Source organism: Neopsephotus bourkii, unplaced genomic scaffold, assembly GCF_033783945.1.
Source record: "Neopsephotus bourkii isolate Nb327-2 ecotype Australia unplaced genomic scaffold, CSIRO-AGI_Nbou_v1 NB_973, whole genome shotgun sequence".
In the NCBI taxonomy this organism is placed as follows: Eukaryota; Metazoa; Chordata; class Aves; order Psittaciformes; family Psittacidae; genus Neopsephotus; species Neopsephotus bourkii.
The window spans coordinates 431993-458063 of NW_026901467.1; the positions used below are offsets into that span (position 1 = coordinate 431993).

A 26071-nucleotide genomic window follows, 5' to 3' on the forward strand; every position below is an offset into this window, starting at 1 on the left:
CTGAATTTTCACCCTATGACTGCAGTAGAAGGATGGGATTATAAATGACGGCCTTGCAATAGGTTTATGGTTTGAAGAGGAGCTACTGAATTTAATTTCAAGAAATCAAAGAGACTGTATTGTCTTGGACCTAAAGTTACAACGCAAAGAGTATTTTAGATGGCTTTAGCCTGAGCTGAGGTTAAATAAATAAACTGTGAAATTAAATGCAGTTATCAAGTACTCGGTCAAACAAAAAATAAGGCTGCCTCTTTCATATAGTCTTGGCCTTCTCAGAGGTGCCAGTGGAGGAACTTCAGAATGAAGAGTGTTGAAAATAGTTGTAAAGCAGAAGCCAATGCTAATAAACAGTTTTGGAAGTACAGTGAGTGGTTTAAGCATAGTCTGGATTATTGTTATTACTATGTTAAATCACAGCAATCAAATAGCCAAGCATTGCTTCGAATGATTAAGTGGGATGGCTGTCAATGAAAAACCTTCAGGCTGTATTTGCAGGCATAGGGAGGGGTGTGGTCGTGGTCAGCTCTCCCAAACATGACTTTGAATGCTGTTGCAGATACAGAGCAGGGTGTTACATGATATTTTCAGAATCTGGCAGGTTTCAGTTTGGTTTGGATGTTTTTTATGTACCTTGGCAGGCATGCGTATCCCTGCAGCAGTACAGTGATCTGCATTAATGGCTGAAGTAACACCTACTGGTGAGGCAGAGTCAATCAGCAACAGGCTGCTGTTGACTCATGACTTCAGTTGACTCATAATCCCATTGAGTTTTGGAGGTCACCTTTTGTTCCCACCCTGAAGCCCAGTGCCACTTCCTGTCATGATTTGAATACCCATTGATTAAGAAAGTAGGTGATTAGTGCTTTGTGGACAAATGAGCATATGCCTTTAAGGAAGATATGGTAGAGTCGTACATTACTTCCATCAGCTAATTAAGTTAATTAAAATTATTTATTCACATTTACAAAAGTCTCACTCAGAGTTTTAGATAGATTGCATTAATCATAGAACCACAGAATCATTTAGGATGGAAAAGAGCTGTAAGAACAGAGAGTCCAACCACAGAGCTCAGTGTGCTGTTGAGTCCAGAGCTCGGTGTGTCAAAATGGCACAGGAAGATCTCACAAAGATAAGTGATTTATTTTACAATGCATTCAGATTTTATCATCCTCTGTGTATATTTCTGTCTCTCCTCGAAGAGCGTGTAAAATAGATGAGGTTTGAAATGTGCCAGATCTGGGTATTGTCATGTGAAGGTGGCATCATATGCCAGATAACGGAGTTTCTAGATCAGACCTGAGAGAAAAAATAAAGGAAGAGAGCATTCTGCTCCTGGAATTTGGAAGGTAAAGAAATATTAGAAGCATTTCTAGGAAGTTATTCAAAGAGTCTTGGCTTGAATAGGAGGTGGTGTTGCACCATCTCTGAAGATAGGTATCTCAGTATGATCCGGTTTAGTTTTACAAACATGAAGTCATTTAACTTGTCATCCCATGCATGATGTGTGATACGTGGGAGAACAGCTCATTCTTTTTTAAGTCTGTAACTTGTTAAAATGACTAACCATCCTTTTCCAAGCTACTGCACAGGGACTGAGGCTGGTAACGTGTATGGAATCCTTCAGGCAAATACTATTTCTGACAACACAATTTGAATTCTCCTGTGTGGGTGGAGAAGCTCTGGCCATGGTAAGCATGAGCCAGCAAACTATTCCACCATGCTTAAAGGAAGCTACTTAGTAGTCTTTACTGCAGCCTGTTAAGTGGACTGGTTTTGAGAGTGCTTCTGTTTTACTGCTTTCCAAAAGGCAGGAAAGAAGGGTAGGTGCTACTGGAAATAGTATATTTGAAACTTCATTACATGCTGTTTTACTATTTTCTTGTTCATCATCTGTAGTTTAAATGAATACTGGTAAAACTGCAATTTGATCCTCTACTTTTCATCTTCACACGCGATTGAGTGGCTTTCACACTTTCAGAATCATGTATTTCTGCTGGCCCATTTCCTGCAGATGATCATATCCTCACACCTTTAGCTGAAAATACTGTAAGGATGATGTTTATTTTCTTGTTCAATGTGATTTCATGGGCTGCAGACCATGAATTCATGGATGACGGACTGGAAAACACTTTCGCCATTCCAAGTAAGGGTTAAAAGCAAAAATCTATACCTTAACTCACAGCTTCTTTCAAAACATCTTACATGTGATGTATGTTGCCTTTCTTCCAACTAAATCCCTGATTACAGCAGTAAGACCTCTAAACTGCAAATACATTGGGAGAGAAGTAATAGCATCCAGCTTGTTGCAAGATCTTAGCAGAAGCAGATAATGGGCAGGCACAGTGGGACTATGTCTACGTTTTGATAAATCTTCATCTACTGTATTAAGATTTCACTCTTGCTGCAACAGAATGGCTCTCAATAACATGTCTTTCTTTACATTTTTGTCCAAACTATCCATTTGAGAGGCTCCAGTGGAGCTTTTGGAGCTCTGTGTGAACTTTGAAGGAAAGCTCTCCTGCAGTGAGAGATCAGAAATGCCTTGTAAAAAGCAGAGTCTCCTTTGAGAACACTTTGGAGACAGAAAAGCATCTGTTTCCTAAGAAAGTTCTAAACAAAATTGTGTTGAGTTAAATGTAATATGTGATTTAGATATTTCCTTGGGTGATGTCACCAGATTCTTCTTAGACATAAAACCTCCCACAGAAAAATCCGTAACAACATTCCTTGCAAGTCTTGTGCACAATAAAATGCCAAAGATTAAAAAAACCCCAATAATGTAATATCAGAGAATTCTGGGGCATTATGCAGGAAAGCACTTACGGCTGTACTTCAGTTCTTTGTTAATACAGTGCTTGTGCACGCACCCAACTTGAACATATATGTGGTGTGTTCAGTTCCACCAAACTCAGTTGATCATACACATAAGTGATTGGAAGCAGTTTTCTGACCTGGAATTGAAGCTGATTAAGTATCATGCATGATCAGTTAGCTACTCTCCAAACTAGTAAACCTAAGTCCTTAAAGCTCTGTCCTATAAACTAAATAGCAGATTTGAGGAGAACTTTCACTATTTTCAAGGTGGCTTGTGAAAACCTGGATGTCCACCTTCTTAGTGAGGCAGACATTATTGCTCACATAAGTAAGGACAGCTAGTGGTAGCCTAGATGCTGTGTCAAGCACAGGTTTGTGGACCTTCAATGCATCAAGTAGAGAAGAACAGCATTAAGTTGAATTGGAGGAGGAAGAAACCTGTGAGGTTCCTCTGTCAGGTAAGTTACCTTGAAGCATGACTGAGCTATCTTTAGGCTGCTTCAAGTGGACAAGAGGGAGACTATGGAGGTGGAACAGCTGCAGAGGCAGCTCCTTCTGTGATATAGATAGAGCTGCTGAGTATGGGAAACCTGACTTTCATACTTGAATAGAAATCATTTGCCTGCATTAATTAGTATTTAGTTGATAATATTATACTCCTCATGGTTAGTTTTGGTTTTGCTTTGATTTTTTTTCCTGATTTAACATATTCATCTTTGCTTTCTTAGCTTTCTCCAGGCACTTGATTTATTACCCAATGAAGAAATAATTTTAACATTAGATAACCACCAGAATGAAATTGTTTGCTCTTCCTAGAGTCGTTAGTGTCCAGTTCCAGGAGAAGTCTGTGATTTAGGACAGCTAGTTCTGTTGCGCTCTAATGAAACTAACTTATTTACATGATGTGAATGTATTTTGAGCAGTGTCCTTGAAGAATGCAGTCATTTCAACCTGCATTCATTGTGGGAATCCCTTTGCAGTGACATTTCCTGAAAATTTGTAATACTGAATTGGCTGTCTATAAAAGTTGAGCATATTTTCCCTAAAGTCACAAAAATTTATGAAAACTATATTGCTTTCCTGCAGTCTGACTATGCGTAATTTTTATTGCTTCCTGAGCCTGTGAGAAAATCCATAATACATTTAAAACTGTTACTTCCATCATTCCAAGCCTTAGATGTGAGTGTGTTGGCTTTTACTGCTTTTCTGGAGGTACTAAAAGGTTCAGTCCCACAAAGCACTGCCCTCATTTTGGTTCTGCTAATTTCCGTGTGAGGTTGGAGGGCCCAGAAATTTCTACTCCTCTTTCAGAAATGCACAGATTTGGGCCTTAAGGAATCCCCAATTGGATCATCAAATCTGAGTAGCTTTACAATTTTTGTTGTGAGTACTGAAATTGCCATTATAGCTAAGATATGCCTGGAATCATATGGCCGAGATATGCTTGGAAGTATCCAGGGATGTAGCAGGATGCGACTCTGCTTTCATGTATATGAGACAAGACTGATACCAGTGGAAAAAAATAGTAGAAATAGGGAGAATTGCATTACAGGTCTTTGGTATAGTGAGATATTAAGACATTTTAGAATATATGATAAAAAAAATACACACTGCTATTACATTACCCCTCTAGCACACTCTTCATGCCCCAAATCATCCTTTGTGTTTGCAAAGATAAGATTTTAGTGGGGTGATGAAAGGGGGTAGACACATGACCTTTAGTGTTCATTTAGAAGAAATTTCATCTGTTACTTTAACACAGGTTCTTTTTATTTTCTTCATTTGCTTTTAAGCCAACACTGAGACTTATCAAAAGATTGCATTTGGAAAAAAAAAAAGAAAAAGAAACCTCTTAAAGCATTTTTCTCATATAGTGTAGCTTAAGAGGAATGTGTGAAATTCAAGATTGGAAAGTATTACCCAAAAGTATTCTTTTTTCCTTTGTTGTTCTTTTTTTGAAGCACATTTTTCCTCAAACCTGTCTCTCTACCAATGTCTTTTTCCCACAAGACTCCAAAGGAAAAATGACATCAAATGGTAAAATCCTGTTGTATGTTATTTCCAGCAGAATCCATGGAAATCTTGAATATGATTTTATCATTTGCACTGTAATGTTCCATTGTTAAAAGGAGCAACATACTGAAGAGTATTCATTTGCTGAATACTTCATGGTAAGCAAAAACTGATGTTTCTGTGACTATTACAAAACACTTGAGGAATTCGTAGCACCTCAGGTCTGTTGTATGGTAATAGGAGTTAGAAATGGAAAACTCTTGTTCTATCAGCTTGACCATCTCCTGACACCACCAGATTGTTGTCTTCATTGTGGTACTAATTTGAAAATGTCATAAGCCGTGCAGCTTTCACCACTTCTCTGGGGAGAATACATGGCATTAAAGCAGCCTTGAATAGTCCTTTCCTTGACTTCATCTTCTCAATTCTCTTTTATATCTCTTCATTGAAATAAACAATTCCTAATGTTGCTTTGCCTTTAGTTATTTGATTCGTCTCCCTCTCTTCTGTTTTCCACAAAATCATGCTGTTTACACTGTTCCTGTGGGGAATTTCTCCTCTTTTGTTTATCTTCCTGGTACCCAGGAGTCATGGACTTACATATACTGTAGGCTGTAAGAAAACGTTAAAAGTCTCTACTGGAGAAACTTATGTTTATGTATGAAGGTACTTAGTTGTCTTGTGGACATACAAGTTAAACTTGCACAGGAAGGCCTTAAATGCAGTCTATAGCAAGTCTATAGCATCCCATAAAAAGATGGGGTTTTTTCCTATATAAATCTAATACACTTTTTATTCTGTATTTTCCTAAAGCTGGTGTTGGCTACAGCTGCATATACTTTGCATGTAGTACGTATTTTAGCAAAACTTGCTGAAAGGTTCAGTCTGACAGTGATATCATGCATATTAAAAGGACAACTGCACTATTTTGACTGAAGATACAGGTGCACACAAGAATAGAGCTCTGGAATAGAAAATCTGTTGTTTTGGGAGAACTTCCAGTAATTGATTCAGGTTTCCCTTTTTCTGCTCAAATGAAGTATTTTGCTTAGATTTGTATCTGCTAACTTACTTTTAAAAGTAAACCCAACATTATACTCAAGGAAGCTTATTTGCAATCCTTCGGTGTTAAATGAAAATTAAAATTATTTTGAAAATATCAAAAATGCTGTAAATATTTACTTTTTTTAAAGCCAAATTGACCTGACAAATGCAGCAGAAATGTGACTGATGGTTTGTTTGACCTGCATTTGCAATTCTCTAAGGCAAATCATCTCAGCTGAAAAGTTTTCTCAGTATTAGCTAATGTTACGTATGTAGAATAGGAATGTTTGAAGTTAGACTAATGGGGAGGTTGTAGGTCTTAACAAGTCAATTATGAGTTGCAGCCAGCCTACAAGAGTAGAAATTTACTGTAATATCTATCTATCTATCTATCTATCTATCTATCTATCTATCTATCTATCTAATCTTTCATATCCATGAAGGATCTCAGATCTTCCTTCAGACAGACACTGGGTGCTGTCTCCAGGAGTAGGATTCATTACCATTCATATGAAAATGATGGAAAATCTTGCCCTAAAGCTAACCTACCCCTGGAGTTTTGCCTATCTGTCATGGTGATCGCTTGTCTGGCAAGATAAAGGATTTGGTAATAGTCAGCTGGCTGGTCTGGCTGTCTGGGAAGTCAACAAAACAGCACAATGAATTAAGCAGGCAAAAGACTGATTACTATGGCATTACTTCTCCCCAGGAAAAAGCGAAGAGTTAATATCTATGCAAAAAAGATCCTGTTTTTAACAGAGTATCATCTGTCTAATCTCAGTATACATGGCCCAAATATATGTTGGTTTGTTTTTTTTTGTCAGCAAATTATTAAAGAGCCAACAGTTCTGAAAAGTTTAATAGGATTTGGGGTTGCAGTGAATAGGAAGGTATAAGACGAAGAATAAATCGAATCATTGATGTTTGTGTGGCTGTAATTACTTAAGTTTTAGATTTGTGTTGTGCGTATTTTCCTTAGAAGGCACTGCCTTAATTTGCTGCCCTAACAAAGGGTGATAGCTAATTAGGAAGAAAGGAAGTTTGGTCACTAAAAAGCAAACTCTTTTTAAGGGATTTACTTCCTGGCAAGAAATACCTCTTCCAGCTGAAATGTGTCATTTGTGACTTCTTCCTGTAATCATCTCTAAAGAAAAATAACCATTTTTCAAAGATTGCAAGGTTTCCTAGAAAAATGCCCAGGATTTGATAGTTGATTATGATAGGCCATCTATTTGGAGAAAATAGGCATTTTTCATGCAATTGGAATTACAATTCTCACCGTAATGATCAGTGACTTCATTTCAGATAGGTAACTGCTTTTTAAGTAGCTTGTCTCCATGCAAACATATTCAGTTGTGTCTGTAGTAATTTATGGATTGTTTTTTGATTCCTGAATGAGCTTAGAATACTGTTATTATAGTGCTGCTTATAGAGCTCTACATGGCTTTGAATTTACCAACATCCCATTCCTCTTTTCTCCTTGATACCTCTAAATGTAAGCTAGATTCGGTGTGTTGACAGCTCTTTGTGTTTTACAAAACGTGTTTATTCCAGCAGTGTGTATATATGTGTGTATGGGGGTGTGTGAATATGTAATGTAAGTGCCTGGGGTCATCAGGAAAAGCAGCTGTGTGCCTTGGGAATTTTTTTGGTCATGTCACTGGATGTTTTTCCTTGTGTTCAAATTTGGTAACTTTATATTAGAAACATTTCACATGTCTTGGGTGTTTTCCAAATGCAAAGCAGACCTAAAGAAATCATACACACTTTGCAATGTTATAAACATAGGAGTCTGAACTCCGCCATTTAGAGCTTGAGTACTTGATAATCCCAGGAACTGTGAACTGGTGCACACTTCTTTACCTGACCCAAACCGGGGCAGTAATTCAATGCAGTTCAATCCCTGGAGCCACTGGTGGCAGCTCTAGTGCTTTTTAGGTGCTGGGGTTCTCAACAGAAAAGTTTGTAGGAGGGACACCTAAAAGTGTCTGTATGTACACTGTATAATGTAATGAAGGCTGAAGAATGCAGTATTATACAAAAGAAGCACAGCATAATTTAATTATATTAATAGTAATTTATATTAATTATGATATTAATATAGGATAAAATTGATGATAGGGATATTTAGTTACTGTACTTTGGAAAACAAAGACAAAACAAAAGAAATTACCTTGGAAGGGACACTAACTTTTCCATCATGTCCCATTTCACAGTTGGCCTGAGTTCCTACAGGCATGGGTCTGCAGAGTTGCCATTGAGGGCCACTGCCCAGGGGCATGAATGCACAAGAGGGCGTTATGTAAGGTGTTTAAAAGTTAATTAAAAAAAAAAAAGAAAATCTTGGACACTTGGTAAATGTTGTCTTTGTGGTTGTCACCGCCTTGTTATCTCCATTGTGTTATGCGGCTACTACATGTCACTGCTATGGCAGAGTGACAAAAGGAAGACTTTTAGAGAGGTTTTTTAAGTTTTGTGGGAGTAGACCCTGCTATCCCCAAGGTAAGAGGTGCCCCTTCTACCCCTGCTACTTTGTGGCAGCTCAGCAACTTGATTGTTGATGGCTTTATATAGGTTGGACTTGTCATATTAATTGCAGTTAGTAGGGGGCATGTTTGAGACTGATGGAAACTGTTGTTTCACATTCTTAATCTTGTGATGTATATGGTCCCTTAGGACAAAGAAAAGTTCCCTGAATTAAGTCTTTTCAGTCACTCTGTTTCCTAAATGAAAAGCCAATTTATTTGATTTACACAGTTCTCTAATGAATGAGTTAGTCCATGCTTTCCCCTCATTCAGCTACCATTTCTCCCCTTTCAGATACAAACCTGAGCGCTTTTAAATCATGTATGCAGTGATCAGTGACTCACTGGTGTCTTGGGAGGCAATGATAAGGCTCACTCTCAGTTTATTATTCCATGAGAAGTGATATAGGCTACTGATCAAATCCAGTTTACTCTGTTAAGGCAGTATAGGAAAGTTGGTAGCTTGTCCATCATGGTGATCAATCTTCTACACCGCATCGGAGTTGACAATTTTACACTAATCCATTTGGCACTCCAATTGAGTGTGTCAATTTGCTTAGGATAAGCAAGATACTGTTGCTTTCTTAAGCTTTCTGGAAAACCCTTTGGATTCTGTTCATGGAATAAAGATCAAATACTAAGAGAAAGGAAGCAGTATATATTTCCTTAAGCAGTTTATAACAATAAAGAAAATTATTAACAGTGAATAGAGTTCTTAAAGGGAAAATTATTGTGATTTTCAGAAATGTGACCTGACAGTGCTGGGAAAAATCTGATGTCTTTTGTTAACAAAAAAGTGAAAAGCTGTTAACTTTGGTCATCTGGAACTTTTCATTTTGGATCCAGAATTTTATGAAAACCATGTACCTTGAAGCTGTAGTTTGTTCTAAAGCTGTTTTATGTCAGGTCTAGAAATAGCAATATTAACCATCAGGCTGTGAGATGGGGTGGTTTTTTCCTCTTTTAAGTGGGACTAGCTGAAGAAAGGGGTGACTCCCTTCTCTAACTTAATTTGAACTCAAAGTAACTTTTGTTGTCTTGTTACAACTGCACTTTTTTCTGAGTCACTGTATGAAAGCATTGAATATTGTAGATCAAACACTTCAAAGCCAACTTTGACTTAGTTTTATGCATGCTTTGGAGTACACTAATGTACAATAGTGTCCAGGAAACTCAGCCAGTAATTCATAGGAGTCCAAAATGTTCTCCTTAGGATGAATCATAGCAGCATAAATGATAGGATTGGAGAAGATCCTTTAGGTCATCCAGTTCAAAGCCTGTGTATCTTCCTTTTTACTAATCCCCACTAGGATTTCATTGACCCTATCTTTGCAAACCTCTCATATTCTTGAGTCAGCCACCTCCCTGGGTAGTTTCTTCCATTGCCTAATTGTTTAACCTGAACATCTTTAAACCTTATACCATCATGCTTAGTGTGAAAAATTTATGACTACAGAAAACAATCCTTTCTCCTCCCTTCTGCTGTCATGATCAAATATCATCCCTGCCTTTAAATGGTTTTGGTTTGCTGGTTTTGTTGTTTTGTTCCACCACCCCCAACCTGCATGAATAACAGTTCCAAGAAACTTGGGGCTTTTTTTTAGCTGTCTTTGCTGCTTCTGTCACTGTAACTGCTTTTCTTTGAACTTTCAGTTTTCAAGACTCAAAAGTACATTTTTATCTAGAAATGACCTTTCTGTGCCTGTGACATGTATGCATTAAGTCATGCTTTTCAAGAGGTAAATTAACAGGACTGAGGAATTCTGTCTTTGTTTATAGAAGCTGCTTTCGTGAGGGTGCTAATGTGCTCTGATAGACAAATACACAAAATTGGAGCAATTTCAGTGACTGAAGGTGGAATCTGGTTTTGACCTGAGATAAATGCAGTCTCATGTTACTAGTCAGGATGTTAATTGGATCATATATATCAACTCTGTTTCGAAAACTTCCCTCCAGAAATTCTGGGGTTGCCTACTGCAGAGGAGTTAAGATTTATCGTGCTTATTTCCAGAAGCAGTTTCCCAGTTCATAGCTGAGTTGATAAATAGAGGTGTGAACCTTTTAATAAACATTTGTCTGTGTGCTCAGACCAGTATTATTCTGGTAGGATTTTTGGATGACTTATAAAATGAAACATTGAGAACTTCATAATGGGGATATAAAGATGGAAGGAAGCTTTTTTCCTGATGAAATGAGGTAAAGGAGCCTTAATATACAGATTTATTTTTTTTATATACCCTGTATTTCTTAGGTTCTGCCTGGGCCTGTCAGAATATGCTGATGAGAAACCTCTCTGGTGTTAATCATCTCATATACTATGATGTAGCATGAGCCAGTGAGAGCAATGTGACATGGGTTAAAACTTAAACAGGGAAAGTTTAGATTGAATATAAGGAGGAAATTCTTTCCTTTTAGGGTGGTGAGGCACTGGAATAGGTTGTCCAGGGAGGTTGTGAATGCTTCATCCCTGGCAGTGTTCAAGGCCAGGTTGGATGAGGCCTTGGGTAATATGGTTTAGAGCGAGGTGTCCCTGCCCATGGCAGGGTTGGAGCTTGATGATCTTAAGGTCCTTTCCAACCCTAACTACTTTATGATTCTATGTACATTGTTCTCCTAGATGACCAGTTATTATTGCATGTTGAAAACATACAGGGCAGAAGTGGGAAGGCTGCTTATTGCAAGGCAAGTTTTCATACTGCCTCCAATTTTGGAGCTGCAGTTTGTACCCCACCTGTCCTCTCACCTCTCCTGCAGTTTACTCATGTAGGTAGTTCTTTGATCAGTGCAGGTTCCCTATAGTCATGTATAGTGCTGTTGGGCAAAGTTGTGTGAAATTGAGGTAAATCCTGCTACATTACTTCAGTTTTGCCAGCCTATAATTACAGTTAATGCATTACGTTTTGTGGATCCGCTGGGGGTCATGTGCTTGAAGGTAACTATTCGTGTTGCCCATTTTGGCATGGCAGTTTGTAGAAACAGACACAAGGGTTGTTTGTGGGAAGTCAGTGTCACAGAAATAACAGGTTTTGAAAGCAGTGTCTTGGGCACTATTTTATGGCTCAAATGAATTTCTTTGCATTATAATGTCATAATTCCTTTTTAATTTTTAACATGCTGTATTTTCAGCCTAGTAAAGATGCATCAAGAAGGCCTTTTCAGTAAGATTCCCCTCTTCTCCCCAGTATTTTTGTAAATGTCCCTTGATTTCAGTGCTGTTATGCTGCTTTACATGTTCTCTATCCAGTCCTCAAACGTATTGAAGTTGAGGGCACTGTGTAGTGGCAGTGTGACATGTCTTGAGTGTGTAGCTTAGTGAGCAATGCTCATGCAGAGGTTAGTGCCTCCTGGTCTCTGGTAGATCTGTGGCTATTTCCTTCAGGTACAAATTGCTGACCATAATCATAGCACCTTCTTGCTGTTTCTCATCTGAGCTGTGTGTGTGTGTCCAGCTTTTCTAAGAGTGGGCAGAAACTGATTTCATAATTCTTGCAAACTCTTTTCCTTGATTATGGTGGGCGAAGTACCTTTTATGTAGTATAGAGCTGTAAACAGCTCCAGATGTGATCTCAACAAAGCTGTATGGTCAGGAACAGTATTAACTGTGAGCTTTGCAGTGTCTTTTATACTGCATTGAGCTACATGAGGTATTCTGTATGGGGTATTTCACTGCAGATGCATGTCTAAAACAACTTTTTGCATTATGCTACTTCTGCAGGGCTTTCCTCAGCAAAGTATCTGTGTTTAAGATTGTTATTTCTGTGATGTATTTCAAATGGTGTCTCCTTTTATCTTAACCTTGTTAATCTCTTAGTCCTAGAGCGGTCTTTGTCCTCAACAACATTTGTAGCTCATCTTAGTTTCTTATAATCCACACATTACATTATCATGCTACCTACCTCCTTCCCCTAGATCATTAATGAAACAAGATGGGACCTGCTGCTGGTTCCTATGGCATCCCAGCATGTGCTACGTGATGAGAGTTTTGAACAAAAGAGCTGCCATTTGAGGGCTGACCTTTGTAAATCAGAGACAGCTCTTAACATGGCATTTTTAATTGTTCTTTAGAAAAAAAGAAAAAAAAAAGAAGGAAAGAAACCAGTAGAAGCTTCAGTGAAGGGAACTTCTTAGTGCCTCAGGGGCCTTGGGCTTCCAGCTGGTGCTGAAATTTTACTGCTTCAGTCTTTTGTATCTTGGTGATTTTATCCTTGATCTCCTGTTCTGTTAGCTTCATTGATGCTTTCCTTCAGTCTCAAGGCCTGAGATAAAGTTTGTTCAGTTTAGTATCAGCAGTAAAGCATTGTAAATCCTGAAAACCCCAAGCTCCAAAAACCACTGACAGTGGAAAATAAAAACTGAAGAAAGAAATGTATCTGGTTTTGTTGATGGGGAATTGCACAGATGTAAATGAAAGCATATTCTTTTAGAATTATATAGATTGTTGGTGCAAAAATCTGTGTGAACAGGATTGCGAAGGCAGTCGGGCTGACAGACAAGTGGTGGCTTGAATTTAGATGACTTGGATGCTCAGATTTTATTCTGCTGACCTGCTGGATCATTTCATTTCATTGGGGGTGTGTGGATTTCAGCTTTCTTCAGAAATGGCTCATAAAAAAATTCACAACCAAACCCAAACACCACAGAACAAAACATAAAAGCTGTGTGTTTTTTTAATTATTATTCATATATCCTTTGGAGATGGTGAGAGTATATTTTGGATTGCTTTACATTCATTAGAAAAGAATTTCAGTTAAATCATTTTCATCACAAATTAAGAGTGGACCTGTTAAATAATAAGAGCTGGGTTAAATAATCAGTTCAATGTAAAGTCAGGCAAGTATTTGCCTATACAAATTTGTGTGATTATCCATGGTTCTTTTTCTCCCTGGATTTTCCAACCAAGTTTTTATGAGTTTCTACCCACTTTTTCAGTTCTGTCAGGTTCATTATTGCAAAGATTAATATCCAGTACAGGACGGATTCATATCTTGAACTAGTACTTTAAATAGGAAACTCAAGAGTTTTGGTTTGAGGCAAAAGTTATCTTCAATACAGGGGTTTTGCTATTTTCCCCTTCTCCAAAATGTCAGTCTGGTATTTAAAAAAAAATAAAAAATATATATAATATAATATAATATAATATAATATAATATAATAGTTGTTAATGGGTTTATGGAGCCAATTTTCTATTGTTTTGCAATTTGTATTGCCAGTTCTACTTAGAAAAAGGGACAGGCAAAACGCAAGTAGATTGGAGTAACTGTGTCTCAGATTGTATTCCTGGTTGTTCTCTGTCATGTGTCTATGATGTGAAAGTGGTCTGTGATTTTATAACTTAGACTCTATCATCCACAATATGCATAAAAGAGCTGATGTCAAATTGCCCTTACTGCCTTATTTTTTTATATTTTCTAAACTTGTGAGTGCTTGAATTTGCAAGTTATGCTTTTTTTATTGTAACTGTTTTGCATGTAATAAATTGTTTCCTCCAGCTATAACCAAGGGTTTTACAAACTGATGGAGTCAACAATGTAATGCATGTAGTTGCCAGATACACTGAATATTTAAGCATTTTCTTTCTTCTTAATAGGTTTGTCTGGGGAATCAGCAGAGGAAGCAGAAGAGCCATGAAATCCAAAGACGACCCTTGGGAGGAATTTCTCTCCGATGTCAGATGCATTTATAGTGCAGCAGTACCAACCCGTTTTACCTTGCGCTGACTGCAGCTTCCAGAAGGACTGTGCTAATTTATGCAGATACAGAGCTGGGTCTCCCTGCCAACTAGCATCCTTTCCGTGAACAAAGTTTAAGCACTTACCCAACTGTGGTAGGAGTGTTGTGTTATGTTATCCCTTTCTAAGGATTCAGTTGATTGATCAAAGACTATTTACACATAGTTAAAAGCAACCTTTGTTTCAGGATATGGTTTATCTTTTTTTTTCTTAAAGATACTCTGAACGGTACCCTCCTTTGAGATTATACTAACATTTGTTATATCACAGTTTTGACAAAATATAACTATCTCGTTTCCTCCTATACCAACATTCATGATTCCAGACAACTGAATTCACCACTAGAAGAAAAACTGATAATCCATCAACCTTCTTTTTCCTCCTCTCATTGCTTATGCAGACTCTTGCTCTCTAGAGATACAGAGTAAAATATGGTTACTGGACAGAAAAGGCAAACCCTTTTGCCATAAACTATGTCACTATGAATGTGAATAAAGTTTACACTGTAAGTACCTTGAGCACAGCAACACATGGATCTTTTTATGGTTACCTGTGAGTTCTGTTACTCTTGTCAATCACTCTGTTCTATTTATGGGCAAGATTTTCAAAAGTAACAACTGATTTCTGAGTGCCTTAATTTTTATTAATCCAGTTGGAGGGTGCTTTGAGGGTTGTGTTTTTAGAAAGTGCTGACTATTCGCCTTCTGAAATTCAGGTTCATTCAAGGTGCCTGAAACACAACATGCAGCAACCAGGGTGACCTTTCAGAGGACCTTGGATTTGGAAGCAATCTGGCTCATGTCTGGATTCCAGAGGGTGATTTGAGATATCAGTAAAAGGTACTTGGGACTGAAAACAACTGAGATGTGGGTCAAGTGTAAAAACAGGCATTTGAATGAGGCCTCTCCTGGCTGTTGCTGGTTCATACCAAAATATAAGTTGCAGCCTTTTGGATAGCAGAATCAAAAGGCAATGCTTGTTTTAGCTTAGTTTCTGGTAGATGCAATTGCATGAGCCATCTCTACATCCCACTCTCCTTAACAGGGGTTGACCGACTCCTGTTGTAGCCATCGAAGAGGTCCCTCCAACTCATTTTTACGCTGTTTCAGCAGAGACTGTGACAATTGATGTGGTGCTAGGCTGGTATGTGGGTAAAAAAAGGACATTATTTTTTGGGATGTCTTAAGCCATCAACCTTTATCATCTCTGTATCTACTTTCAACTTCTTTATATGCACCCCCAGTACAAAACCAACTTTGCACCACGTCTGCATGTGCGGCTTAACTATCATCTGGTCCTACTCTGGCTCAGTGAACATAATATGACCATGTTTTACAGAGCCTTATTCAACATGTTAGCTATTAAATAGAGCTAAGTGGGCAGGGAACTGGGTTCTGATACCTCTAGGACTGAAACGGGCAGCGACTCTCAGTAAAAATTACTCTGTCCCCCAGGAGACCTCAGATATCTACAAGTTGTGGGGCCAGAAATCTTGCTGCTTTCCCAGGAAGGAAAAAATCCTACCCCCTGCTTGCTATGGAGTGATTCTGCTGGCTGTCTTTGCTCTCATCCCTCCCCCGTGGTTTTTGTCAGGAGGGTGGTATCCATCCCATTGTCCAGGTACCCGCTGCGCTGCCAGAATTACTCTATAAAATAATCTCCTGCAGTCTCTGTACACACCTCAGTGACCAAAGAAAATCCTTGGAGAACTAATCAATTACTGTAGCTATCAGGTTTAAACTTTAACCATAGATCTCAAATCTTCTTTTGTCCTCTTGTCAGCAGCTACTAGGTAATCTAGAAGAATCAACCACAGTTACTACTGGAAGCCTGTACCATAACAGTGTAGAATCCTGGACCAAAGAATCCTAAGCTATAGGCATATAATATAGCTGGAAAGCACACTACTGTGAGACTTCCATGAAATATATTACTCTGTCATAACTACCGTTATTGAATGTGATCCCAGTGCTCAGAGCTGCCTGGCTTCATTGGGAATTTAGGGTAAACAATGAGTAGGCACTGAAGTCAATTATATCATCCACTCTTATTTAAGTTATTTTCTGTCATTTTAAGATGTAAGGCTCAGAAGCGCTCTTATTTGCCTTTTCCGCTCCATGCTTTGTAAAATGAAGTCTCATGAGAATAGTTTTCCAGAAAGGGGAAAACATACTGGTAATAAAGAGGAGGGAGGAAAAAAGGGTAGAACTATCTATAGGAGTAATGTATGACCTCTTTGTACATTGCACTAAATTGCAGTATTTGGTAGCATCAGGATTTGAAAGTTGCATTGAGTAGAAATTACTTAGTTTCCACCAATGCCAAATAGTCCATCTAATTCACAGGAAGGAAGCAATTGAAATGTAGTCATTTATGCAGTAGGCTAAGAGGAAATGTTGTAAAGTAATTCTTCACAATTCTCAAATGGAGTTTGAATTTTCAAGGAAGTTCTTTTTGGCTGGAAAAATTCAGGCCACTTACAGGAAGTTTTGCATTGAAGAGAGTTGGCCAACTGTAAAGTGTAGGGAAATATTGCTAGTTTAGGGGGACCAAATGTTTGGTTCTCATCAGTGATGTTTCAGAGGCCAAGACAGGCATTGCTGCCCGATCAAACTATTTTGAACAGGATTTGAGAGTAATGCCTGATCAGTTCTTCTGGTCAGGTTGAAGACACAGCCTCTCTGCATGTTTAGCTATTTGAGGTGAAATGTGTATGTCTCCCAGATAAAAATTAATGTTTAATTATTATCTTATTGAAATTAGTTTTGTATACATATATCTAAAAGGGTTTTTTTGACAGTTTGAAAACAACATTGTGAGTCACGGCAACTCCATTATATTTGCGCTAGAGCACTGTGAAATGCATTTTCTCAAGTAAGTTCCAATGTCAAATTCATACTTTTGTGTTTGTATTAAACAGGTAAATCCTTCTGGAGTTGATTTTCTTGGTAGAGATTGTTGTCTGAATGTTATTGTCCAAGGGCTTTTCTTTCATTTTGTTTTTGTGCTGTTGCAATGTAGAAAAACAGATTAAAACAATTACTGCTCTGATGACCAAAATCTGGAGGTCTGGACTCTGCTGATCTTTTGGGCTTTGAGCACAGTGCTGAGTTCAAACTAGGACTGTGGTTTTCAGCCTCAGATTGATTCTGCTGTCCAGCTATTATTAAACTATGACACAGAAAAACAACATTTCTTTACTTTCCAGGGGCTGGGTTTTGAATGCTTTGTCTTTTTTCTCTAGCATTTACTGTAACACCAAGCATTAGAGATAAGTTCCAATATTCTTATATTGCTTAGAAAGAGTAATTTACTGCCATAAACTGAAGTTTGCTGTGCAGATTGTATTTCTATGTGAACACTTTCCAGCATAAACCCCCCGCCCACATAGTATGTATCATATTGAGTAAGTATCTTTCTTCTTATCAGAATATCCTGTTTATAAATAATCCATTTTAAAACTGCTGTAAAGGTGCAGTGAAATACATGACATACTCCTGAAACCAAGCTTCTGTATCCCTTCTTTATTTAAAATGAACCTTGAGTTTCCCAAAGCCCTGTTTGTTGTCACCCCTTGACATCAGTCTGCTTTTTTCGTTTTTCTTGTAGCATAAGGTTCCTCATCCTGTTACAGATGACTGTGTTCCTTTCCAGCTCAAAGGTAAAGTTTGTGTAGCTCTCCACTGATTTATCAACCTTCATCCTCTTGAGGGGATGGAGCACCCTCAGGTCCCCTAGAAACAAGCGGGAGGCCGAGGCACTCGCTGCCTACAGGGCAGGGTTTATAATTAGCAGAAGTGACCCAATCTAGTAGAATGCATTGTGTCTGTGACAATTTATCCTAATATTCCAGTAGACCAAGTTCAAGGTTGGTATTTATAGAAAGACTGAAAAACATTGTTTGGTTTAGTCTGAAACTCCTCCCTGCTTGTCTATTTCCTGTCTTATAAATTCTGACAATGGTCAGTGGTACCAGGAATTATTATTTCTGTCCTCTTTTGCAAGGTTGCTAGCTGTTTGCTATATAAAAGCTGCTAATATGGGAGAATATGCTTTATCCAGGAGACCAGCAGAGACACTTAGTACTTCTGTTAGCAAATGATAGTGTTAATCATGGGATGGAAGCATAACCCAGTTAACTGATATGACCTGGTGTTCTCTGACAATGTGTCCTTATTGCTGTATCTTCACATCTGCTATAGCAAGGAGTACAAACCGATGCAATATGCAAACACTTTTGAGTGATTGCTACTTTAAAATACTGTGGCATTTCCCAAGAATTTCATGATGTTGAAAGTAGGAAAGGAAGTAAAATACAATTATATTTTCATATGCACTCATTGTAGGCTGGTGTTTCCTTCACGTGCACTGTCATGTGCTTAGGTTTATTATGTGTGTATAAGGTATCAATGTGTTTGTATGAATCTGCTGTATTGAAGATTTTGGTATCCACCCTCATTCTTAAATTAAAGGATTGAGCAAAATTGTGTTTTTATAGCAGGAAAAACAACATGGAAGTAACCAGGAGCCCTGGAAGAGATCCACAATCTCAAGCCATAGCTGGTAGATTGCTATTAACTCTAATGGGAGTATTTTCCATTTGATGTACCATGAGCATATTGTATTACTCAGTTGTTTGCTAGCACCACTTTAACACTACATTCTCATAATAAGAAATATTTCTTTTGGAAATTATTTTTTACAAAACCAGTTAAAGCTACAGAGAAAAATGATAGCAGTTTTTAATAAGATACTTTGATTCATCTTTACAGGCAGAATAGAGACTTGGAGTGCTTCCTAAGTGGGGATGATCATTGCAAGTCATAGATCACCCTCCACCACAGCTCCAGCTGGGTGCAGGCTGACAGTGCGTTCAGTTGCAGAGGCAAGATAAGAGTTGTTCCAATTATGTCAGCTGTTGCCTGATCAGAAATTGTGAAGGGGAGGTCGGTCATCCTGAGTCATTACTGTAAACTGATTAGAGTCCTAAATCTATTTTCATTGAATTTAACTGGGTATTTTGCCATTGATCTTGACAGGAGAGCATCCATACTCTTCTACTGGAGTTGTGTCACAATAAGATGACATACAAGCACAGTTTAACTAGCTGGCTGATGTAATCAATTATGAGGGTCTCTCCAAAAGATACTATTCCCAAATTACAATATGCATGAGGGTTAGCTAGTTAGTATTAATTAAATAGCTTCAGCATTCCACCTCAGAAGTGGTTGCTTCTCTGTAGAGAGTGATGCTGCATATGGAATGGACCCTTACAAGTAAAAACACAGATCATTTTATACATGTTACTTCAGCCACTCATAAGATGAAATCACTCTTGGGATGAAGTATAACAGCTTTTCAACAACCAAAGCAGTTTAGGAAATCCAGCAATGAGCAGCATGCTTCCCAACCAAGATAATACTGGAGGGATGTATTTCCAGGACATGTTCTATTAACAATGCTCTTACTTAATTTGGCATTTGAGCAACAGAAAGCTGGGCCCTCTATCTTTTAAAAAGTTGTTATGGTTTTTCTAAATTGATGTTGTTCTTATTACTATTTCCTAAATTTCTCGTACAGTTCAAAACCTGGCAGCTCCAGAATCCTCTTATTATAATGAGACATTTTATCATTGTTAATGAATGTAGCATAGGTGCTATTCTTAGACAACCTTAGAAAACAACAAGGATTTTGATCCAAGGATGTCTTGGGCCAGTTCTCCTTACTCTAATAAAGCTGGTGAGACTGTATTGCAAAGTCTGCAGTGTGATTGGGAGAAAAAAGTTTTTATTGTATTGATTCTATTACTTGATTCATTTTGAAGGATAGACCAGTTCCATAGCATCTTGGATGAGTTAGAGAATATATGAAGAAGTTGGTCTATGGCAGATGATACTCCAATTCATTATGAAGCAAGTATTCAATAATTAATAGTTACTTCAAGTGCCCATAATATATTATAATCATGGTTGGATTCAATTACAGGAGACATAAAGGGAATTATTGTACTTTTTCTTCCCCTGATGGTATAATGAAGTGGAGGCAGTTGGGATCCATAAATATTGGAGAACAGTCAAGTTGCTACATATATAACAGGAACTGTTTTTTCCAGCTGTCTGGATGTGTAGTGTCTTCCTTCTGCTTGAGCTATGACTGTAACTAGCAACTGGTAAGCATACAGCTTGGTTAACATGGTGCGATTGCTTCTGATCTGGTAGAAACAAAGAGGGTTTTGCTTGGCAGCATGTTTGGGTGCCATGTTCCAGCATTAACTGGATATTTCATGGTGGCACGACATGTATCTTTCAGCATGACACTGGACAGCTGCCTTGCAGACCTCAAGATGCAAGTCCCAGAAGCCGTCAAATTTTCCCATTGCAATAGTATTCCATCTGTAAGGATTTGTCCCCTCTGGTAGTGACTAGAGGGCCTGGAAGGAGGAAGAGGAGACCCAGGGATCTGGATTCCCATCAGGATTGTGTTCTAAAGCTCCCATGGCAACTGCCACAGAGAAATGTATTCTGAGAATAGGAATCCTGTTCATCTGGGTAAGAGTGTGCCCTCAGGGTTAGTACATGTGGGTATTCAATGATCAAGCAGTAGGGCTGGATTCAGTGGTAGCAAACAGCTTGATAGCAGTAAAAGAAGAGTAAAAGTGGCCAAACAACCAAAAGTTTCTGTGGCCAAACAACCAAATAAGAATATGGACAATATGGCTGGCCCTTCAGAAGAGCTAATGATTTATCACTGCCATGCCAGTTGTACCTTTCTGGTTCCACATCACTGTGAATGAAGAGGTTGAGGATCACAGGAAAGCAAGGTCCAAGCAGAATTGGATGATACTTCCTCACTGCAGGCAGTCAGGACTGGAAAAAGTGGCCTTCTGTTAAGTACCACAGGAAAGGTTAGCAAAGATAAGGTGGAAGAGAGCTATGAACATGCAGGTGGTTGCAGATTGCGGATAGTACACTGTTAGTGTACTCAGAATTGATTTTTCTATTTTGGTCTCTCTTTTTAACAAAGTCATTCCACATTCATTAGTTCATCTCATGGGGAGAGGAGTCCTTATCATCCAAATTTTTGTAGATAGCAGTCACTCTTGCAATCACAACATTCATTTCTTCTCCTATTTGCTTCTTTCTTTTTTCTCCCAGATGCCATTGACCATAAATTGATGGTTTTGCCCAGCAGCCACTTTGTAGATGTGTTTTAAAATTCTGAAAGAAGGAAAACTTGCAGCAAAATGAGTGTTTTCATGAAACCTTTAAAATACAATATAGCTGTTCTTCTCTGGGATGAATAATACTACTTTCAGCATCAGGAAAATAATGAATGGAAAACCAAATGTGCTCTTAAGAAGCTGAAGCTTTTTTGAAAGGGCTACTGCCCAAGTATGTCATCCAACGGAGGAAAGTTGGTAGCTGCATTGTTTTTTGTACGACAGCTACCCAGACGGTGATGTGATACCTTTTATTGGGCTAACCAAAGTTAAAATTAGAACTGAGCAAATAAATCCCAATGAGTAACAGAGTTTGTACATTTAACCTTTCTTGCTTCTTATTAAGATCAACTTTTTCAAACCTGGCCACTGATTTTTTGGCTTCCAGTTTACAGCATGCTGAGGGAGGACCTAATTTCTAAGCCTGGTGAGCTTCCTACCTTCAGCTTGGTAATGATTGCACAAAACCAAATAGGCATAACGGTACAGCCTTAGTCCTACTTGTTCAGGATTATTGCATTGGACAGAACAATTTCTACAAATCCTCCCACATCTCTCTTGTCATTTGGAGATACCCAGTGCCCAAATCTGAACCCTGAGTGTTTAGCTGAGTTAGGTCTCAAAAGAGCAGGCATGTCCATCCCTCGGGGGTTGAGCTAGGATGTGAATTCAGGATTTACCTGTGTGTTTTATGTATTTGGGTTGCTATAGCATTGCCAGGGGAGGCTTTGTGGTAACATTTATGGAAACCTGCATGCACTGTGACTTTTTATATAAAGGTTTGTCACCAGACCACTTCCATGTTGACTTCTGATTTGAAACTCGTTCCTCTCCTGGTCATTGTCCTCACTGCTGTAAGTTTTTATTCACTAAGTTAAAAACAAATTATTCCTTCTCTGTATCACTTCTGCCCCTGTCTATAGCTGCCTCTCCTTCAGAACCAGTCGTGCACCGCTGGAGGTAAAGTGAGCAGCACAGCAGAGGTAAGAAGATCCAACCACTTGTAAATATCAAAGTTGTATAACTTGCACTGATTCACCATTCAGGGGTGTGGTAGAGCAGTTTCTATAATGGTAAACTTACTCACCAAAGTGGCCAGAGGACATTTTTCTTCAGAAAAAAACAGCCAGAGGGTATAAGCAAAAGGAGAACCTTTCTCCTTCTTAATTTCTTGTGCCTACCTCATCATTACTCAGCACTAGACTGTTAGTCATGTGGCTGCTGTGGTGAGAAGATTGTGGGTTTGATTCTCAGCTAGAACAAACTGGAACAGGGGTAGTTGAGGCTTTGACTGTGTTCCTAGCCACCCCAGAACCACTATCCCTTTTGTCCTTCTTCCCCTCTCCCCACACATGAGCAGGCTACTCTGTGCTCCTGAGCAGGGCAGAAGCAGGGATGTTCACTTTTACTTCGCAAGGGTAAATCTCCTGCTCCGGCACAGTCAGGCTGTGCCAGCATCCCTCAAAATTCACCATGGATTTACCCAGATCCATGCCTCTGCCTGGCTCATGTCAGAGGTGTCACTTAGCTCCCCTTTAATATAATTTTCCACCATTTGTAAAGTATAGCACCAGGTGGTGCTTAGAATAATGTAGAATAACATTTATAAACTGGTATAATAGTATTTTGCTTCTCTCTGCAGGACCCGTGTCTCTATCCATGTCCACTGCATGCCCAAGAGGATATCCTTGGGTTCGTGTACCACTCTGTCTCTGCTAGGCTTGGCTCAGTCCCTGTCCTTTCCCTCACTAAAGTGTTATCAAAACTACCTGATAATTTGGATTGTGCTCATCTTTTAGCTGCCCCAGTTCAACTCAAGGCCCGTGGCTCAGACTGGGAACCCCAAAAGTGAGACTCTCAATTTGGATAACTTGGTTGTGGGTGAATAGAGCTATTGTTTGGCTGCTTCCATGCCTCATACCTTTGCAATCTGGTTGGATCCTGCCAGCTGTGAAAAAATGCTTCGTTTGCACTGCACCTATTCTATGGGAAAACGAAGTGTAGCTTTCAGAGCCATCTTTTCTTCCTCGTTTCTCCTAGTTTGCATCATGTTAATTCAAACTGTCTTGTCTTAATCCTTTTCTGCACTTGGGCCAGCAGCTGAAAGCCTGCAAAAGTATGTGTGCTGTATCCTCTCCGTGCTCTGCAGAAACAGCTTTACAAACCACAGAGACTATTTTAAAATAAATGGCCATTTTTTGAAATCCTATCATTACAAAGCTGAGGCTTGGTTGTTGTCCTCCAAGTGCTTCATAGCAGCAACATTCCTGCATTTTGGGAATTGTGCTGTGTATTCAGCCAGTTGGAGTGAATCCAGAAGCAAAGCATGGAACTGTTGTGAGCACTGTGTGCTCATGCTGTTGCTTTCTCTAATAGATGGCCTGTATTGTTGTTTGTGGAATGCTGGGGTGTCAACTCATTGTCATTTGGAGTGTGGGGATGATTTTTTATTTTTAGAGAAGGATGCACAGAAATGATCTTTCAGAATTCCAGTTGCTTTCATTACTTCTGGCACAACAGAACTGAAAGCAGCTCCACTGCAGGCCTGTGGAACGCTCAGTTCTGTGATTTATTATTTGATATTTTTCTTTCTTCATATGAACATTTCTGAAGGTAAACACATGCTGCAAAACAAGTCTGTCTGAGAAAGTAATTGTGAAAGTTAAGTAATCCCTGGCAGTGTTCAAGGCCAGGTTGGACAGGGCTTGGAGCAACCTGGTCTAGTGGAACTACATGAGCTGTCAGGTCCCTTCCAACCCAAACCCACCTGTGATTCTATGAAATACCATCCCAGATATCTCTTAGGTCCCAAGCAAGCCACCCAAGCAATGCCATGCAGCTTGCCTGGCACAGTTGGTAAGTACAGGGGTGATTTTTGCCTCCCCCAGATCTACTGTAGCCCCCTTGGGAGAAGAGACCCGTTCCTTGGATAACCCAACACAGAGTTCAACCAGAACACATGGGCACCCCTATGTTGTTGTAGTCATCCCCTTTTAAATGGAGTTATCCTGTTTTCCTCTGAGGACCTGTTGCAACAGGTACTTCAGGAGCCTGTAAGTTCCTTCTTACAGGTTCATCATGGCCTTCTGCCCATGATGTGATTATTTTCATGGACCTCATGAGGACTATTCTGATGTGTATTTCCTGCGGAAGGGCCTAAATTTGTAATTTGAGGTGAGGGTGGTGAGGCACTGGAATGGGTTGCTCAGGGAAGTTGTGAATGCTCCATCCGTGGGGGTGTTCAAGGCCAGGTTGGACATAACCTTGGGTGACATGGTTTAGTGTAAGGTGTCTCTGCCCATGGCAGTGGTGTTGGAACTCGATGATCTTAAGGTCCTTTCCAACCCTAACTATTCTATGATTCTGTGAAATTATGTGATCTATTACAACAGTGAGCCCAAGATACTTCCAGCATTGTAATCTTTTGTTTGTTATATCTATCTTACTGACTTCCATACTGACACATATACACTACAGCCGTACAGGCTGATTTCAGTTTGATCAAAACATAAGGATATTAAAGCCAATTTGATCCACACCTAACGATGTTAAAACCAGGCACTACCTTCAGACTTAAGAGTCTCCGCTTAAAGATACCAAAAATAAATAGCATACACCACATGTAAATACATATTTAAAATTCTGTGAATCCTTAAAAATGCTGATTAATTGATTTCTTCGGACACAAGTAGTTCAGCTTACTCTCCTGGGTTTCACCTGCTAATATATACAAGCCATGTGACTGATACTTTCCCAAAGTAAATACAATTCCCTGTCTCTGTTTACCTCATGCTTCTAAATGATGTATTTAGAGGCATGCTACTGTCCGAGGACTTTGGGATTTGGCAGAAACCCCCTGCAGATCTGTGTAATGACACCAAAAGCCCACCTCTGGCACATTCAATCTCTCATCTCCCTCTGAAAGAGCCTTAGATAGCCCAGAGGCAGGTAGATGGATTACACTGCTTTTTGGAAGTACTTTTTTTCTCTTGCCCAAGTGGCTGTGTGTTTGCTTTTTGGCGAAGGTCTGGGGTTCATCCGATCTGGGTGCATGGGTACTAAAACGAGATGGGTTTTTAACAGATTTCTACTTTGTTGTTGCTAGTACAGTTGCTTATTTGGAGGGTTTTTTTGGTTGGGTTTGGTTTTTTTTGTGTACTCTTGAGTAATTTTGGTTTTTAGCACATGCAGAATTATTCAGGATTTCATTAGTCAGTCAGACTGGGGCATAGTTCAGTATGATTATTAAATCTTGTAATATTGCTTCTTTAATAATGGCTCTATTACTCATTAGGAAGGTACATAGCTCACAGAAGTTAGAACAGATCAGTGCAGGATTACCCCAGTTTGCTCATGTATATTATCCCAACATATCCTGGTGGTTGGAGCTGAAAAAGACTACTTACGATTGTCAGTTCATTGCTCACTCTGTGTGGTACAGAGCAGGTATTAATGCTTAATTGAGTGTGCTTCATTTAAATCTGAAGCCTGGAAGAAATGATAGGGAGGATTTCTTACCTATTCCAGCTGCAGTGTTGCATAGCCAGTTCTCTTAAGAAAAAAAGTAATCAGTAAATTGATTAAGGTTTGTACCTGGAAAATAACAATAAATAGGGTCTCTTTGTAAAACTCTCTTTTGGTTTGTTTTCCAGATAAAGTAAGTTGTGTTGTACTAATGGTAGCGACAGCAAGAGCCCAATGCCAGATGAGGGAAAAGGAAAAGCCCG

General features: G+C 39.0%; 1 protein-coding gene across 4 annotated transcripts in view; it reads left to right on the top strand.

The window, feature by feature from the left end:
• The window catches only part of BBS9 (Bardet-Biedl syndrome 9), a 260226-nt gene extending 242728 nt beyond the window's left edge, over positions 1–17498 (top strand). For all 4 annotated transcript variants that reach the window (XM_061359380.1, XM_061359382.1, XM_061359384.1 and 1 more), the window contains one exon: positions 13984–17498. Coding sequence is in view for 2 of the 4 variants with exons in the window: in XM_061359382.1 (XP_061215366.1) it covers positions 13984–14024 (41 nt within the window). In the remaining 2 variants the exon portion in view is untranslated. The remainder of the gene's footprint in view (positions 1–13983) is intronic.
• The last annotated feature ends 8573 nt before the right edge of the window (positions 17499–26071 follow it).